At 39.3% G+C, this 17,965-nt stretch overlaps 1 protein-coding gene across 3 annotated transcripts; it reads left to right on the top strand.

Annotated features, from left to right (window-relative positions):
* The first annotated feature begins 348 nt into the window (after positions 1–348).
* On the top strand, positions 349–17,347 carry LOC121264425 (RNA pseudouridine synthase 5). Of its 3 annotated transcripts, none has more exons than XM_041167596.1 (15): positions 349–522; positions 709–809; positions 1,065–1,122; positions 1,392–1,419; positions 1,515–1,561; positions 1,667–1,757; positions 2,029–2,194; positions 9,833–9,920; positions 11,096–11,180; positions 12,053–12,128; positions 12,430–12,497; positions 13,437–13,506; positions 15,326–15,428; positions 16,119–16,212; positions 16,970–17,347. In XM_041167596.1, exons 2-15 carry the CDS (start codon positions 713–715, stop codon positions 17,042–17,044), a joined length of 1,146 nt encoding a protein of 381 aa, XP_041023530.1. In that variant the 5' UTR covers positions 349–522; positions 709–712; the 3' UTR covers positions 17,045–17,347. The 3 variants fall into 3 exon arrangements, with proteins under 3 accessions (XP_041023530.1, XP_041023522.1, XP_041023537.1); XM_041167588.1 differs by having other exon boundaries at positions 349–618; XM_041167603.1 differs by having other exon boundaries at positions 351–618; positions 15,326–15,404.
* Positions 17,348–17,965: the final 618 nt, after the last annotated feature.

Below are 17,965 nucleotides of genomic sequence, written 5' to 3'. Positions count from 1 at the left end.
AACAAAGCTGGCCAGCCTACATGATTCTTTGACAGCCCATTTCACTTGAATTTATATTAAACTAATACTTCATCCATCGTGTATATTTGACATTTTACATGGTCTGGCGTTGACAGCCGATTTGTATTTTTTTTTTTTTTTCCCCAACAATTCAGACCAGGAAAGAAAAAACAAAAACAAAGCAAAGCTAATAATTCTCATATAATGATTACCGGGCCTAGCTAGTTTGAAGGTCACACCTTCAGCCCAACACCTTATGGATTAGGCTGAGCTATAAATCAAACGGATCCAGGCCAGAAACTCAAAATGGGCCCAAAGATTAGAAGGTAGAAACTTTGGACTCTTTCAAGTCTATCAGTGATAGACCATCACCGTCCGATCTAATAACCAGGCGCTTTGACAATTGACATTCTCCTTCGAAGCGAACTCTGACGAAAAACCATAGTCACCGTCAACGGCGTCAAGCTCAAGCTCGTCCCTCACCGTCCGGATTGTGAGCTGATTGGTTAGGAGTTGCTTGAGGTTCACAGAATTGTAAGAAAAAGGGCTGAAGCCTTCATTTATACTCGTTGAAGAATAATTTTGAGAAAAAACTTGGAGTTTGGCGTTACCGGAAAGGCAGTTGTATCTTCTTGAATTTCCCTTTTTTTCTTTCCATTTTCCATCTCTTTTCAACTAACCAAACGAAGTCCATCGGGTCCATTACAGTGCCATGACAAACCCTCCTCAGCCTCAGACATTCGGATTGCCCTGGCCCGATCTCAACGATGGCTTGTTCTACAACGACGTCGTTCGGCCCTCCGATTCCGGTCCCCTCATTTCCTATGGACATATACTGTATTAGAATCAATGACACGCTAGATTGCTGAGAAGACCAAGTGAAAGAAAAAGAAAATTACAAAATTATTTTTTTTTTCCTTTATTTTTTCCTTTTTCTCTTAAGCTCGTTTAAATATTTCAAATTTTCTGAGATCCGTAACTATTAGAAAGTCTTAGGATCGAAGATGATCTTTTTTCTCACTCTCTTTTCTGATTTTGACCTTGAATGTGCGTTTGATTCACAGAATTGACGCTGATAGAGTTCTACTCTAGTAAATACAAGAATTCAGCCCCTCGGCTAGGGTAAGCCGTATGCCTATTGATAATTTTGATATTCTATCGAATCCAATTTCGGGGCATTATTTGCTTCTTCTTTTTTTCTTTTTCCAAATTACAAGTAGATGCGGTTTGGTTGCTTAGGCAATGAAGGAAAATGATAACTAAATAAATACATAAAATTCAATCAATATCTCTCTCTCTCTCTCTCTCTCTCTCTCTCTCTCTCTCTCTCTCCCTGCTGTTTAGTCGAGAAACAACCAGATGATCATTAACAACGAAAATTTATTGAGCAGTTGGGTGCAGCGAATTGAGAGTGGACAGGTTCGATTATCCAACTCCGAAAAAGTACTGTTTCTGAGAATGATTTCTGCAAATATGGTTACTCTCGAAATCCTTGCGTTTGCTGGTTTGCACAGATAACAGTCGATGGTCAAGTTGATACCGATCCCAACACAATCCTCAGGTTCTTTTATCGAAAATATGACTCTGAATAATCGACAAACTTTGTGCTCGAGAAATTCCTAACGTTGCTTTTTCTTTGTTGAATTCTATGTCATCCAATTACTAGAGTTGGTTCGGAGCTTGTCTACCACAGACTTCCTTGGAGAGAGCCTGAGGCGCCATACTTGCTTGAAGTTTTATATGAAGATGATGATATGGTATGCACGTGTGTATATATTATATTTTTGGTTCCAGGTCAAGGACTTATAATTTTCCTTCACGTTCGGGTTTTTTGAATGTGGAATTGTTTACATTTTAAATTTTCTTTTTCCCGGCTGCTATTTAGACTTTTATTTTAATAGTTTTTAAGAACACAATTTTTTAACTAGTTGAAACAGCGGAGTTTCTGCGTTAAGTAGTATGAGATCCTTTCTTTTTACTATTACCGTATTACGGATCATTTTAATTCTTTCATTCTTACCTTCTCAGGTTGCCCTTAATAAGCCTTCTGGCCTACAAGTTTTACCCGGTGGCCTTTTCCAGCAACGGACAGCTTTAACACAGCTTCAATGGTGGGCAAGCAAGCAGGGCTCTTCTCTTGCGCGCCAAGAACCACATCCTGTTCCTGTTCATCGCCTGGGAAGGGGCACTTCAGGTTAGACCATGAATCGTATTGCTGAATAACATAACCAAAATTGAAATTTCCATCACCTTGGCGTAGTTTGTTTAGGCAGATCTGCGTAAATGAGTATAATTAAAATCTAATTCGTCAACTCTATGATTCAAGCTACCAATAAGAGGGGTGGATGTTGATTGAGGGCATTTCACTTAACAAAGGTAGTTATCAATGCAGAATCAGAATAACACAAGAGAGATTTCAAATGATGGACATAAATCTATTGATTTTTAGGGTATGTGGTTGAAGTCTCACACTTCAACTCAAAACTTGACTCATGATAGATTGTCATTACTAATGGATTTCATGTTGCTAAATATCACAGTAGGGGTACAATTCATAAGGAAATGGTACTTACTATTTCTTGGCAAGTAAAATAAATTTTATTAATGATTAGGAGGCAATATGCAATTACACAAGGAGTATACATCAGATACTCCTTTGTGGAAGTAAAGAGGTCAAGAAAATTTTGGAAGCTAAATCTAGATAAACATAAGTGGGCAATCATCTAATTGTATAGTGTACCTGGGCTATGCCTATTTTCTTTATCAATGAAATAATTTATTACTTATAACAAAAAAATCTAATTGTATAGTGCATAAAAAACGAAAGTTTTGAGTTCCTCCATTGTCCTTGTGTTGTTTTGAAGCTCCAACCGTTTCTTTCTTGCCATATGCACTACATTAAACATATCATAATCATTCTCCACAAGAGTCGGTTGTGATCATTTTCAACTTTTCCTTATTAGCACGCTGGTAAATCTGCCATTATGAAGTGATCCACGGATTCATCATCCCTAGAGCAGTCATTGGACTTTCAGGAAAGCCACTACTATCGTTAGGGATCCATGCATTATAGAACAACTTGACTTTGAACACCCCTCCCTGGCTCTCTTAGATACAGTCTAACACATTTCTTCTTTCCCATCCTGTATCAACCGAGAGAGATATAGTAGAGCATAGAATGAGTCGAAGAGATTCATCTCCCAATCTTGTGTTGTTCTGATAAAGTCCACTGCAATTGAGGAGACATGTTTGGGGATTGTAAATAATCTGCTTCTGATGCATCCTTAGCCTGAACAGTGTGGAACTGATTTGAATATGCTTCTTTTAGAGGCTGATCTTTACACCATCATGCAAAAACATTATCTCAGAACCATTGCTCAACTCATATATATGATATGTCCTGAAAACCTCCAACCTGTTTTGATGTTTTTCCATAGTCCAACCTCATAGTCTCATTCATAGAGCTCCAATCACCCAAAAACACTGCCATACTTCATGTCAATCACTTCTCTCCACATGATATATATTTCATGGGCATCCCGCCGTAGCCACTTCTCTAGGATGGTTTGGTTGAATGTGAACAATTTCCTATTACCCAAACCACGCTTAGAAATTGGGGAGCAGACCTTAGGCCTATTTACTAGGTAGAATTTCAGCTCCTCTCCCATTCTGCCCCATGAAAATCTATTTGTAACTTGTCAATGTGATTGGTTACACTGGCAGGGAAAGGGACTAAAGACCTAAAACAGGTGGGTGAATTTGAAAAATCTTAATCAAAGTAATCCTCTTTCACTGAGATAAATAAACCCCTTTTCCACCTTTTCAAGGATGCCTTCCCAAATCAAATTGGCCTTGAAATGCCAGTCTGCCTGCTCTGTGTTTTCATTGCAAACAAAGCATTTTTCATTGGCCAACCTTTGCGTGGGGAATTCGTGGGCTTTCGTTGGCCCACCTCTGCGTTTTTTTTTTTATAAGTAAGAGATCAATATTATATATATGAATGAAAGAGGCATAGCCTATGTACACGGGAAGTATACAAAAGAACACCTAAATACATTCTAAGAGCAATAAATTAAAGACAAAAAATCATGAACATTATCCCCATGCAATACAATAGCAGAAAACCAGCGCATTAAAGTGTGTAACAAAAAATTCTTCATCTCGGCCATTGTGCGTTCCTTGTCTTCAAAGGCACATTCCTTTCCGTCCAAATGCACCACATAATGCACAACGGAATCATCTTCCATAGCGCTGCCACTTGATGACAGCCTTGCAACTTTCTCCAACAACCCAACAAATCCACCACCCTCATAGGCATAACCCAAGCAACATCAACCCTTTGAAAGATCTCATCCCACAACACCCTTGTTACCTCACAGTGTAGTAAGAGATGGTCCACAGATTCTCCATTCTTTTTACACATGTAACACCAATCCATCACTATACATCCTCTCTTCCTCAAGTTGTTCGTAGTCAATATCTTCCCAAGAGCGGCAGTCCAAACTAAAAAAGCTACTTTAGAAGGCACACGGGACCTCCAAATCTTCTTCCAAGGGAATGGAGTATGCTCTGATTCGATTGCCCTCACCAACTACAAAGCGTATGTGATTTGCAAAGCATGGCCACCCTTTCCTTATAAACTTCCATAAACCCACACCATAGCCCCCTCTCACTTCGTTGGAACACCAACCACCCCCAGCGACACCATATCTAGCGTCAATAATTTCCTTCCACAATGATCCCCCTCTAAGTGATATCTCCAAAGCCATTTCCCCAAAAGAGCTCTATTAAAAGTTCTCAAGTTACACAATCCCAACCCCTCATTCACAACTGAGGCACAAACTATTCTCCATCTAACCAGATGAAGTTTCTTTTCCTCCCCCAAGCCTCCCTATAAAAACGCCCTAAAGAGTTTTTCCATTCTGTTCATCACCCCTACAGGCATAGGAAACAAAGATAAAAAATATGTGGGGAGGTTAGTGAGAATACTCTTAATAAGAGTGAGGCGAGCCCCCTTTTGATAAATACACCCGTTTCCAACCAGCCAACCTTTTCTCTACCTTCTCCACCACTCCGTCCCATATAGCTCTATTCTTGAAAGTTGCACCCAGCGGAAGCCCCAAATATTTTATTGGGAAAGAGGACACCTTACAATCCAGAAGGCTTGCTAAACTATGGATGTTAGAAACCGCACACACAGGAACTATCTCAGACTTGCTAAGGTTCACCTTAAGCCCTGACACTGCTTCAAAACAAAGTAACAGTGCTCGCAAAGTTTGGATCTGGCTATTATCCACTTCACAGAAGACTAAAGTGTCATCTACGAAAAGAAGATGTGAGATAATAACAGAGCCATTACCCACCTGAAAACCAGATAAGTATCCTCCCCCAACAGCAGCCTGCACCATCCTGCTTAAAGCCTCCATAACTATAACAAATAAAATGGGAGATAGAGGATCTCCCTGCCGCAATTCCCGCGAACTATCAAAAAAACCATCAAGTGTGCCGTTAACTAGAACTAAAAACCGGGCAGTTGAAATACAATGCCTCATCCATGAAATCCGTCTATCCCCAAAGTCACACCTCTTAAGTAGATATAAAAAGAATTCCCAGTTCACATGATCATATGCCTTTTCCATGTCAAGCTTGCAAAGAACACCTGAACCTCCCTCCCGTAGTCTATGATCCAAATATTCATTTGCAATGAGTACCGAATCAAGAATTTGTCTCCCACGAATAAATGCGTTTTGAGACTTGGAAATAATGGGTTCCAACACCGGACTAAGCCGGTTGGCAAGAACCTTTGAAATGATCTTATAAACGCTACTAATGAGACTTATTGGATGAAAGTCCTCAATAGTTGAAGCCCCTTGTTTCTTGGGAATGAGAGCAATGAAGGTCGCATTAAGGGATTTTTGAAACTTTTGACAAGAATGAAATTCATTAAAAACATGCAAAACATCACCTTTGACTATGTCGTAACAAGTTTGAAAGAACCCTATTGAGAAACCATCTGGACCCGGTGCTTTATCCTTAGCCATACCAGAAATGACCTTGTAAATTTCTTCTTCAACGAAAGGTCTCTCCAAGACACTTACTCTCTGCGAGTCAATTGCCTCAAAGGGCAATGTGTCAAGCTTCGGCCTCCAATAATCCGATTCTGTGAGAAGGGTCTCATAGTAATGTACAATATGGTTTTCTAGCTCTGGAGAAGAAGACAACACCTGAGAGCCGAATTGGAGCGACTCAATAGCATTGTTACGCCGATGTGAATTAGTCACTTTGTGAAAGAACTTTGTGCACCTATCCCCTTCTTTCAACCAAAGTGCCCTAGATTTTTTACGCCATGAAATCTCCTCTGAAAACAGAACCCTCTCTAAGTTTGCCATAACCGTGCCCTTCCTCCATAACACCTCCTCCGAAGTATCCCCCAATAATTATTTACCCTCTAACTCCTGCAGTTCCTCCAACAATGTAGACTTCTGATTGTCAATGTGACCAAATACTTCCAAGTTCCACTTCTTCAGATCCTGTTTCAGAGCCTTCAATTTGCTTGCAAGAATGAAACTTGGAGTACCATTAAACTGATATGATGACCACTAGGCACTCACCATCTCTACAAACCTGTCCGCTGTTAGCCACATATTTTCAAACTTAAAGTACCGACAACCCCTGTGAATACCCCCACAATCTAAAAGGATAGGAAAATAGTCTGAACTGACTCGAGCTAACCGTTTCTGACTTACTTCCGGATAATGTGCTTCCCACGAAGGAGAAACAAGAAATCTATCCAATCTCAACCAAGCTTGTCCGTTTGACCAAGTGTACTCGCCCCTACCAGGGAAAGATCCATGAGGTCCAGTTCAAAAATGAACTCGGAGAATTCCTCCATGGCCACAGAATTTCTATAATGCCCTGAATGTTCACTAGGAAAGCGAGTAATGTTATAATCACCCCCAATACACCACGGCGCGTCACATAAGGAGTATAGACCTGCCAACTCCTCCCACAACCTTCTCCTATCCCTATCTACGTTAGGACCATAGGAACCTGCAAATGCCCATTCCCATCCATCATCCACATTTTTAAATAAAGTCGTAACCGAGTAATCTCCAATACACTCCTCAATCGCCTCAACCACTATTTTATCCCACATTAGTAAGACTCCACCTGAGGCTCCCAAAGAAGCCAAATAAATCTAACCCATGTGCGAGCACCCCCACAAACTTCGCACCATTCTTCTATCAATGAATTGCAACTTTGTTTCTTGGAAACATACCACATCACTCTTCCACATCCGCAATAATGATTTGATATGAAAGCATTTATTGCGATCGAGCCCCTGAACATTCCATGATAAAATCATAGGCTTCGTAAGAACAAGTGTTACCCCTCCCTTTCGATCTATCCCTTCCAGCACTCCCTTCCTTTACATCATAATTAATGGAGCAAATTAGCCTTCTAAGTTCCCTATCTTGCTTTGTGGCTGATTTTGAATGACTAACTTCAAGAGCTACGAGAATAGCCTTAAATTGTTCTTCATATCCTCCAAAAGAAATCCCAATAACATCTTGGATCTCGTCTACCATCTTAAAAACCCAATTTGATGGACAACTCCCAAATTTAGAGCTGGGAGGCAATGTACATAGAGGAGTCAGAACGGCCCTTTCCTCCCCAAAACTAACAGGAGCTAATAAGGCCAGTTCCGATCCACCTGCTAAATCAGGTTCACCACTAGATACCACCACATTTTCAGAAATTTTCATGACTTCAAACCCATCTCCAGACTTACGCACATCAACCAAACCCATCTCCAGTGGTAAAGTGACTAACGAAGCTCCCTCTAATTGCACAAGAAGCTCATCTAGGTCTCCGACCACCACGCACGATGGCGACAGCGACAACCCACACAATGGCGATGGGAAATCAACACACAACAACCCATCCTCTACCAACACGCTATCCTCAACATCCTCACGTCAAGGTGGCTGTAGCTGCTCACCGTAATGGTCAAGTACTGCCGACGAACCATTATGTGTCAAAGTGGGGTCCTGCAAGACAGTTATCGGTGCTGAAATGCACTTCTCAACGTTGTCGAAATTCTCTATAGAGGCTGTCGACGCACTCCCAACACACCCAAACCTCGCCTATAGACCCATTCCCATCAACCCTTTATCACACGGCTAAGTCTGTGAAGATTCCGGCGACGAAAAACAAAATTTCAGCTCAATCCGTACCGACGACAACTCCGGCACCCCAGCCCTCGCCGGTGAACTCACCACCGCCTCCGACGAAACCACCACCATCGGCGTCGACCCTTGACCCACCGCCAATGGTGGAAGTTGCGGCCCATTGGACGACGTCGGGATTTCAGAAACACTACGTCTCGAAGCAACCTTCTAGGCCTCAGAGAGGGGTTGGGCCTGCGGTTGAGGCCCACCAAAAGCTACATTCTTTCCCTTAAAGCCACATTTTGCAGAAACAGCTTTGAGCCCAAATAGAGAGTCTTCTCCCTGGCCCATTACGGGTTCCTTCTCCATCTGCAAGCCTCCCTCAATGCAGCATTTTAAAATTTCCATATTCAGGTTTAAATGCCCCACATGCGTCTCCATCTCAGCCAAAGCTTGTAGTACAGTTACCATACTTGGCCCCGACAAGTGCCTGCCCAGACTTGCATCTTCACAGAACTGTGCCTTCACCAACATGGAAGTAACGCCTGTCCCCTTTGCAGGTTGAGACACGGCCTCACTATACGAAGTAACAACTTGTCGCCCCAGCGGCGGAGGAGGAGCCATCCATGGACAGCTCCCTCTGTTCTTCCCTCCCAAAACAGAGGAAGTTGCAGAAATTTCTTTTAACAGCTCTCCAAAATTTCTCCAACCTACCCATTTCCTCTCTTCTGGTATCATTAGTAGGCCGCGTTTTCTCTTGACCAAATTCCGATAGGGTTAAAAAGCTCCCATAGGAGTTACTCTGCCGTTGCACCACCAATACCTGAGCACCATTTCTTCGGGTTCTGAGAAAACCAGAGGTCCCCTCAAAGGCAATACCTTCCTTCACCATGACATTCAGCCATCCCAGCGAGGCCTGATCAATGAATATATGATTCACAGCACGACAACTGCTCTCAGTGATTCTCCACCACCTTACATTCATCTTCTTAAACTCAAAACATTTTTTTATCAATAATAACATTCCTACTAGACCCCATCACAGCACAACTACTCATAATGAAACTGAATAAACTAAGCTAATCTACCACTAGCTAAGCAACACTAATCTCCAACCACCGTTGGCAAACCGAAGGAGAGACACCATGTTTTTTCTCAAGTGTACGGAGAGAGAAAAACTTAACACCTCTGCATTTTTCATAATCTTCCACGTCTACCTGCTTGTTTTTGCTTTCCCCTTTGGACCAACTTCATGCAGGATGACCCAGCCTACCCTGCCCCTTGTCAGGCCCGTGATTCTTTAGCAATTGGGCTTTCGTTGGCCCACCTCTGCCTTTTTCATAATCTCCCCGGTCTGCCTGCTTGTTTTTGTTTTCCCCTTTGGACCAACTTCACGCAAGATGACCTAGCGTACGCTGGCCCTTGCCGGGCCCGTGATTCTTTAGCAATTGATCTGACAGGCCCATTCCACTTATCCATCTTCCTTAAAAATCTGCCATGTCCTTATACAGGTTCTATTGATATATTTTATCTTTTGTAGATATTTCTTTCTCCTCTATCTCCGATAATGTTCCAGTAAACATATTTGCTTTCATGGTGACGAAGCAACTGCTGATGAAACTGCCTTTATATTCTCGTTTGCTGGTTTGATTTTGTTATAGGAATATTGCTTTGTGCCAAGACGAAGCTTGCCAAAACACACCTTGCAGCATACTTTGCTGATGGGACATCTAGTATTGAAGGCAATAGGTTTGAAGAAATCACCATTTTCATTCTGCTTTTGCCCACTTATAGTTTCTGTGTTGGCCAATCATGATCATAATCTTCTTTCTATTGATAGTTTTTTTTTTCCATTAGAGATCTTGTTATCTTTTATCTACTGACTGATAGTTCATTTTTCCATTAACGATGACTGTTTCTGTGTGTGCGTGTGCGCGTGCGCGTGCACGTGCACGTGCACGTGCGCGTGTACTATGTAGGCACTGCCATTTCTTATGACCCCACCATAATCCGAATTCCTAGCATGGATAAATATGTTTGAATTTTTTATTAAAAAAACATTAATTTAATAATACCTTGTCATGTTCATCCTTTCTAAGATCGTCACATACAAAAAATGGAATCTATCTTACGGTATGGATTTTTTCAATCACCTTAACAGAGGAGGTGAACTTCAACCAAGCCAGCCCAACATATTTAGTGGCTATGGAGATTTCCAAAGGAAAATAAAAGGCCATGGAACTCAAGTTTGGCTGCTAAGTACCTCACCATTGGCAAAATATTTAAAATATCCTTTGGTTAAAGAAAAGAAGGAAGAAGTAAGAAGTGAGGAGGAGGGGCACCATTGAAAAAGAAAAAATTCAGAATACAACACAAAGGCACGCATCACAATATGTTAACTAGAATGTATCCTTAGGTGGCACAAAAATTCTTGAAAAGGATGCAATTGAAGATTCTCGTATATGCTTTGTGTATGTGCTTCCAGGATGCTGATAAAGCTGCCAAGGACAACCATTTTTATAATAAATTGAGCTGTTGATAATGATAGGCAGTTGACCTAATTTGGCAGAACAGATATTTGGTCCCACTACAAGGTCAAGAATCTCTGGTTTGAAAAACACCGTAAATATAGTCTAAATTAAATCAATGATGCTTGTGTAGATACTTGAAAAGTCATTACCTTCATTTGAGTCGGAACTATATGGGCACAAGTATCTAACTTTGCCTTGCGTTCAACAACTTGAAAGACCCACAACTCATGAATGGAACAGCTATTAAAAGAATTCAACCTTTTTTTTCAATGCCTAGTATAGTATAAATAGGCCAATTGTGTTTTATATTGTCATGTATTAAGCATTAGGGATGGCTTTCATTTTTTGTCACACCATGTGTCGCTGATGAAATATGCAATTTCACAAACACAGAAATGCCAATTTGGAGATCTGTGAAGTAAGAAAAATTACGAAGATATACCGGGCGCTAGTAACTGGTATACTTAGTGATGATAAGGTAAACCCTATCACGACATTGTCTCTTCCTTCTCTTGTGTGCAAGTGTATGTATCTGTCTTTGCTGACAATAATATTGCCAGCTTTTAATCTCTTATGTCTAGGTTATGTTTACAAGCGAATAAGACCAATGACTCAAAGAGCCATTAATGTTCACTGTTTTTTGAGGCAGTGCCGCACAGTTAACTTTAAAGAATTCCACATATGGTTGTTAAAACCATATATTCTTTTTTACTGCAGTTCACGCAAAGAATTCTACATATGATGGACTGTATTGTAATGATTTCTATTTTGCTCCGCCACTCCCCTCCAAAAAAAATATTGTATGTACATATCTTATATATCAATAAAATTCTTGTTTACCAATCAAATATATATATATATATATCCTATTTATCCTATCTATGCATCTATGTGTGGGAGTGTGTACTATTGAATCCTCTGCGTAACTGTTTGACTTCTTGTTGGTGCTAGCTTACTGAGTCATCTTTATCAAGTTTCTCCTTTGTTGGTGCTTAACATAATTTTTAATGAATGTTCTCACTTGATGCATCTTTTCTTCTCTTGCCAGTCATCTTATTTACTTTGTCATTTTTTTTTTTTTTTTTGTGGAGAGGAGTTCTGAAGGTCTTCCTGTTTAGGCTTTTGTTTTTTTATGGAAACATTGTCCCTTGTAACTCCGAACACTGCCAATGAGACCCAACTCAAATGCCATGTCCTCCCCTCTAATAATAAGGTGAAGAATGAGGTCAATGGGGACTGGGTTTATTTGTAAATTATGGATACAGAGAGAGGGAGTGAGAGAGAGTGTTATATTCAGCTATAATTCGGCTTTAGCAGTTTTATGAGCTGAAAGTTATTTTTGTATTACAGGTAATTATAAAACAGCCCATTGGAATGGTGCAGTATCCTGGTGTTGCCAAGGGGCTGTATGTTGCTTCTGCCTCAGGTTAATATCATTTATTATGTGACGTCATAAAGAATGAATTTCTTGGATGTAACATCTGGTTGCTTTTTTTTTTTTTTTTTTTTAATAAGTAAACATCTGCTTGCTATTAAGCAAATATCATGTATGTTTGTATTATGTCAAAAGTGATTCTTGGTTTTTCCCATATCTTTTTGATAGAGTATTGCTTATCAAAATACTGATAGAGTACTCGCTATCATCTTTTGCTGGCAGATCAGTTCTTTTTTTCGATCGCGTACATCTTTCTTATCATATTCAACCTTTTCCTTTCTATTTTGAACAGGGAAACCAGCTCTGAGTAAAGTTGCTGTTGTTGAGAGGGATGTGCAAGGGAACAACACATTGGTGCAGGTTCTCCCTGTTTATGATTTATATTTGCATGGTGATGCATCACCGGCTTTAATTCGTTATATCTTGACTGATCATATACTGTTTCACTAATTCAAACTTACATTATCAGTAAAGCATTTCTGTGAAACTTGGGCGTATCCCAAAAAAAAAGAAAAGAATCAAGGGACTCCTAAAACAGCAACAGATAAAGAATCCTGGTCCTCCAAGGCTCCAACCTTATTAGGGGTTCTAATCCACTTGGTTGGCTCCTTGCAGTTTCCCCTTTAACACCAACGGTAGATAGGAGAACTGAACTTTCTCACAGTTGGGGTACCAAAGGTGTTACTTTACCCAACAAACATATTTGGACAGAGGAACACAATAGAAACAATGATAAAAGTCTTCTGGTTAATTTTTGCAAGTGGAAAGACAGGAAGGAGATCAAAACAGGAAGAAATTTGGAGGACCAAAAATGTACTTTACCCAACAAATTAGGGTTCATAACAAGAATCTTGATTCCATTTGTGACAAGATATTATTGAAAGAAATTACATTATTGTGCAAGGGGAATTCTATAATCATTGAGAAACAAAACAAAAAAAGAAGAAGTAATCTTTGTGCAAGTAAAATGATGGACCTGAGTTTCAAATGTCAGCAAGTTCTAGAAGGTAGCTGAATGAGGTGTCATTAATTTGCATCATCTTCACTGGCACATGTAAGGCAATGGCCCATCTGGGAAACTTCAAGCCAATTTTCAAATGTTGGCAAGCACTGATAAGGAGATGACCTGCGTATGTAGGAATTACTTGGTGAATTCATGATAAGGAAAATAGGGAACACAATTATTTGATGAAAGAATTTATATTCCTTCCCACCTATTAAAAAAAAAAAAGAATTTATGTTCTTTTCCTTTTCTTTTATAGCACAAATAACATTCTATAATCTGACAATATTTAACAGGTCGAGATTCAGTCTGGAAGGCCCCATCAAATCCGTATCCATCTTTCTTTCATTGGGCATCCTCTGTTAGGTAAAGTCTGAAGTGCTAATATCTTTGTGATATTTTAATTAATTTTGAGCACGTATTCTTCCCAAGTGCCACCCTGGTGCAGAAAAATATATTAAATTCATGGAGATGATGTGTTTTGGTTTCCAGATAGGTGCATATTTTTTCCTTTTATTTCCTTATGACCTTATAGGGCACTGCAGAGGCCAGTAACTTAACATATATGTACCAGTTTTTACAAAGGGTGCCGCTGCTCAGCCCCATGATTTTGCCCCCCTCAAACTTACCAGTAGTGCAATTGCACCTTTTTTTTTTTTTCTGTCAAACATTTTTTAAACATCTTTAAACATTTTAAAAAAAAATACATCACTTCAATAATAGTCATTTTTTTAACCATTAAGAAAAAAAAAATTAAAATACCCGAGCAATAATTTTGAAGGGGCAAAATCATGGGGCCAAGTATCATTTTCCTTTTACAAAAGCCCCTCTCAACCTTCACAAAGAACTCCTTTTTAATTTTCCAACCTCACAAAAATTACATTTTTTTAAAGAGACTACCTTCAGACCTTATCAGGATCAATAAAATAAGAGTGAGATTGTCTAGGTACATTTTGAAGTTTGAGAAAAAAAATGTAGTAGAATTCTTTTTTCCCTTTTTAACCCCTTGCATTTCATTGTTATGTTGTGATCATACTTATATAAAATGCGAGCTACTGAAAAAAGAAAGAAAGAAACCTCCAATAGTTCGATAAAGATCAAAATAGTAAAGCATTATGTTATATCAACAAAAAACATTAAAAAACGTTTTGACTATTGCATTGATTTCTCCCGTTAGTATATAATCATTAAGTAATACTCCTCGCAACTAAGTAGTTTGTCTATGCAATACATTCATCCTTCCAACTGCTGCTTGTTATCATAGTACTTGCCTAAGATTCAGTAAATATGGGATGTATAAATTCTTAAGATTGGACTTGAGGAAAATTTCAGTTCTTTAATATTGTAGTAAGCAATTAATGTGTAGTTATCAATCAATATGCTCGTTTGTGAATTAAGCTTTTTGTAATTGTCGGCTATATGTACTTTTAATCATACCTATCAAAAAAGTAAAGCTTTTCAAAACATATAATATTTTCTAACTACTTTTCAAACTCCCTCCCCCTTCCCCTCTGAACAGGGGCGGGAAGTTCACTTCCTAGCCCTGCCACTGTTCAGAAAAATCTGTTTTAGTGAATTTTAATTTGTGGGAGCCTAGTCATACCTACAGAGAAGCTGAGACTATTGCCTAGATAGGGCATTGTTGTGAGGGCCAAAAGATCAAGACTTGAGACCTATTTCCCATTCAGGAGATGGTATATTCAATCTTCAGCTTTACATCCCAAGTTATCCCATTTTCTTGCACAAGTTCTCTCTCTATGGTGCATGAAGACAGTTTGGGTAGCAACATCATTGTGTCTTGCTTTTTAGCTCTGCTCTCTACTTTTGCGTCATTGGTTTAAAGAGTGGGGCACTTTCTAGTAAGAACATGAATATTGCCTTTGACTTTGAAACACCGGAACATACCTTTTGTCAACATGTAAACCATGAAGCTTCTGCATGCCCAACACGATGGGAGGTCATGAGCAGATTTTACTGCAGATCTCGTGCACTTTCCCATGAGAAAGCCTCACTTTATCTAGAAGACAAACTATTGCCCTTGTAAAAGCGTTTTGGATCTCTCACATCCAGTACATTTATAATATAATATTTTTTTGTTTGGCTGCCAAAGTGCTTTACCTGGTTATGAAGTGCAAAATCCGGATTAATTGTGTTGGTATAGAGCTTGAGATTTTGCCTCTACCAGGTGATCCTCTTTATGTTGGTGGAGGACAACCAAAGTGCTTTGATCCTGAAATTATTGATGAGAATTTTGCAAAAGACGGGTACGCAAATGTTTTATCTACAAGGTCAATTTTCTTTCTATTTTTCCATCGTATCTTTTCGTACTAGCTAGTAGATAAATTACTAGAAAACATACAGGTAGGAAGCTAGATCGCTGAGCAGATGTATGTATCCCACTACCTGTTTTCTGCTGTATTTTTTTTCTCATAACTACATTTTACTTTCTTAGATGAGAGCTTACACAAGTTGGACACAACTTTTAGGTCACTTATCAGATGGTGGCCTGATCTAATTAGGCCTCGTTCAGCACATTATTTTACCAGAAGATGACGTCTTTTACATTGGTTATTAACTATGCCCTATCTCATAATTGGTGTTATGTTTGCAAAAATTGCCTGTCCCATTCCTTAGTGAAAATTTCTTAGCACCAACACTAAATTTTGGGAGACTATATGAATAGTTTGAGTTATCAAGGCAATTAGTGATCCATTCGAAGTTTTGATTTTGGTGAGGAAAGGATTGGTGTGATGCCTGTTGTGTATTGTCTTGTTGATCTACTCTGATCATTGTGGATCGACTATATAGCAATAACTCTTCACCTTCTGTCAAATCCATATCATAAAACAGCTATAAAGATCTCCTTTGTTTGACAATATGAATGCTGCCACTGAAATTGGAGGAGAACAGAAAAGGGTGTATAACAAGAAGTTTCATAAAAATGACTCACAAGTGACTATTCGTTTCTTGATTTATAGGGGTTACCAGAGGCCAACAAAACCTGTTCCAGGAGACTGTGGCTACTACTTGCATGCACATCAAGTGGTTCTCTCTCACCCAACTACCAATCAGGTGATTCTAGGAATGTGTGTCAAAATTAGTTGCTGCTTACGGATTCAGAAGGGAACTTATAATTGTCAATTCAGGGAATACGCATTTTAGAACTCTTTGTTAGTAAAAAGATTTGTTTTTCCTCGCTCCAGTAACATAAGTATCCGCATGGTGTTAATCCACTCAATATATTGTGTTGAAAATCAGGCCATGGGTCTCGATGTTTTAAATATACAAGTTCCTGTAGAGGACTCCTGTTTTTATTATAATCCTGAATATCGTCAAAGGCTAGATTAAATATAACTAACCATTAATGTCGATGATCTTCTGCCTATTGTGCTGTAATTGTCACATGATCTCGAAACGTTAAAAACAGAATAAATGAAGAAACATCATCTTTGCTTCTTCATACAACAAAGTAAATGCCAACTCACTTTCATGTCTTGCATCTGAAATTAGTGCCTAACTTTGCAATTCACCATTTGGTGATCTTAATTTTGTTATTCTAGCAAGGCATGTGGAATTTTCTCGCCCTCTCGACCTACATCATTAGCCATTTTATGCGCAAACATAAAATGGTTTCAGAAGAGGGATCTTTTTTCTTTCTTCCTCACAGGACCTTCAAAATTTTACTTGACTAGTGTATATATCATGGTTCGTGGTTTTAGGCTCACTGGTTATCAATATCAGAATCACGATGCTATGCACAGCATAATCCAACTGCTACTTAAATCTGATCTATATCCATTAAAGTCAGTTACAACTGCTGCCATTGCAGGAAACCAAAATTACCGCACCTCTTCCATCTGTACTCCTTACGCAGGAGGAGGCCAAAGTGAACAGCATTCATTAGCAGCAACACCATTCAACATGCGACTGCACAAAGTTTGAGAGCAAAGGACAGCATACCTTACAGCCTTGCTATCAAAGGTTGGAGAATTACTTATTTATTTATACTTAAGTGACAGAAGTAGAGACCTTGCACCATTCAAATGGCCATAACGTCATCATGACTAATGTATTAAGACATGGCCATATTTTCATAGCTATTGGTTATGTAAATACTTCCAGAATAGAACAGCATTGGTGCATGTGCTAGCAGACACCTTTAATGGAAAATTTTTGGGGATGAAAGTTATTTCATGAGGTTGTGTGAATGCATGGATGCTCTGGATTGTAAACTGTAAATCACTTAGTTCTTTGATGTTCTAATTTTATTCATATAAAACCATTTCTAGGTTTACAAGAACTGTCCCAATGCACCAAAGATTCAAGGAGAAATGATCCCTCTCACACGAATGGTACATCTCCACCATAACTTTTTAGCTGCTACTCGTTAAAATAGAATATTACTCCCCAACACTGCTAAAGAGAGTAAAAAATGACAGCCTACTTCCCACCAGAAATGAATTCGGCTTCCAGTGGCCAACCAGCTGAAATACAAATTCCAAAACCAAAGAAAAGTCCAATTATCACTCAGGCCTGCATTTAAGCAGAATAAACTCTCTGAATTGGCCATGCCGCCTCAGTGAAATTCAAGTCGAGCACAGCAGTATACCTTCTATATCAGACCGCCTAAGGCAGGGCAAAAAACCCAAAAGAAATGAGAGCAAAAGATCAAGAAACACCTCATTGCAGTGCTAATTGAAAACAACGGGAAGAGCAATTTCCAGCACTTGGAACAGTATTGACTTTAGGAATTTCTCCAAAAGCGAGCACCTGTAAAGGAATCACAAAAGCCCTAGAAAACAAAAAAAAAACAAATAACCAGCAC

Source organism: Juglans microcarpa x Juglans regia, chromosome 1D, assembly GCF_004785595.1.
Source record: "Juglans microcarpa x Juglans regia isolate MS1-56 chromosome 1D, Jm3101_v1.0, whole genome shotgun sequence".
Classification (NCBI taxonomy): domain Eukaryota; kingdom Viridiplantae; phylum Streptophyta; class Magnoliopsida; order Fagales; family Juglandaceae; genus Juglans; species Juglans microcarpa x Juglans regia.
This window is presented reverse-complemented; position numbering and strand designations above follow the sequence as displayed.